The sequence below is a fragment of the Nannospalax galili genome, unplaced genomic scaffold, assembly GCF_000622305.1.
Source record: "Nannospalax galili isolate Female #2095 unplaced genomic scaffold, S.galili_v1.0 scaffold498, whole genome shotgun sequence".
NCBI lineage: Eukaryota > Metazoa > Chordata > Mammalia > Rodentia > Spalacidae > Nannospalax > Nannospalax galili.
Genome location: NW_008342032.1, coordinates 20236 through 21811, shown reverse-complemented (window position 1 = coordinate 21811; position 1576 = coordinate 20236). Strand labels below are relative to the sequence as shown.

At 42.4% G+C, this 1576-nt stretch overlaps 1 protein-coding gene across 1 annotated transcript in view; it reads left to right on the top strand.

Annotated features, from left to right (window-relative positions):
* Nucleotides 1-342: 342 nt before the first annotated feature.
* Nucleotides 343-1576, top strand: part of LOC103738030 (interferon-induced protein with tetratricopeptide repeats 1) — a 19635-nt gene continuing 18401 nt past the window's right edge. Inside the window, exon 1 of the mRNA XM_008837835.3 lies at nt 343-598. Coding sequence (XP_008836057.1) covers nt 594-598 — 5 coding nt within the window. The 5' untranslated portion in view covers nt 343-593. The remainder of the gene's footprint in view (nt 599-1576) is intronic.

Sequence of the window (1576 nt, the reverse complement as noted above, 5' to 3'; positions counted from 1 at the left end):
ATTGTTTATTCTATGACATCATCAAGAAACAAAAACAAAAATAAACTGCAAGAGACTCCTAGGCACCACTGGTACCAGTCACTGAGTCTTGTGCTCCTTCTGAGCTACCAGCTTGGATGATGCATTTGTTACTTTTCTCTTCACTGTGATAGAATACCTGACAAAGGCAACTTGAGAGAGAGAGGTTTATTTGGGAAGATAGAGGGTCTAATGCATCATACAGACCCTCCAGGAAAAGTTGACACAGAGCACATCTAGGCTTTAGGGAATTTGCACTAATTGGCATTGCCTAGTGCCAGGAATCCCAGCAGAAAGGAAGTCACATGTCAGCCTGTTTCCCAGCCTTCTCCCCAGAGGTCTGAGAAGAGAGTGAAAAGGCGATGGTTTCAGTTTCTGAGAACAGGAACTTGCAACTACTTCTTTCTGTTTCCTGATACTAAATGCAGGGGCACACCCACAGCTTAAAGAAACTATTTTATAGCTCTGTTCTGATGTTTCAGTTGATGTGAAAGTCTACAAGACAGACAGCCAGATCTTTGAGGAGTCCTGTGTCCCTGAAAAGACTGAAAACAGCTTCCAGGTTCACAGCAGCGATGGGGTAAGTTCTCTGCCTTTCTGCAGTGTTTAAAGTTGTAGAAAATGCTTATCCATGTACATTCAGTGGGACTGTTCTCAGTGAGGTGAAGGTGTCAAATGGTTCTATTCAAGCATCTGCCTGGAATGTGTGCATGGGTATGCATGTGTATTCATGCATAACCATAAGCTGTTTTCTTAACACAGGCATTTTTCTTTGGCTACCATTGATTGGCCTATGGCAACTGGCTTTAGCCCAAAGAAGGGGGAGAGAATTGGGAAAAGAGCTCTGCAAAGGAAAATAATGATATCTGATTTCAGAGATTATTTCTTCACTAAATTTATTGTGCCTTTGAGGCCGGAGATTAAGATCAAAGGGAAAGTCTAGATTAATGAAAGAAGCCAAAGGCAGAGGAAGGCTGGAACTGATCCTGGCAGCTGGCTGCATGCAGCAAAACACAGCATGAGCAGAAAACAGTGCACAATACATAAGCAGCCCACGGATGGTCACATGGCCCCCAGCTCCAGCTGTTTTTGAATCATGGACATAATTTGTATTTTGGCCCATTTTTAAGCTCATTTGCTTGTTGTAATAAGCTGTTTCCTCTCGTGCTAGCTATGCATCTGTCAACAAATCCATGTTTTGAGACTCAAGAACTTGGAAGCTTCAGTGGATGCCCTTTGAACTCAGATTAGTACCTGCAACATCTAGATAAGGGAGGGATAGGCTGTTTGGGTAGCTATTGCTTTCTGTTCATGCCTCACCATGGAAGAAAATCAGGAACTGTATAGCTGTGTTAGCCAAACTCAAGGTGTCTCAGATGCCTGTGTGGTAGGTATCCATTAGGACAAATCCATGACTTTTTTTCTCTAGATGTCTGGTCTCATTTCTAGGTGCTATTATTACCTGGGAAATTGGGGTCATCTTTCTGGGACCTTAGTCTCATTAATAAAACATATTAAAATGGACTCAGAAGAAAGCTCAAGGATAATTCTATTAGTG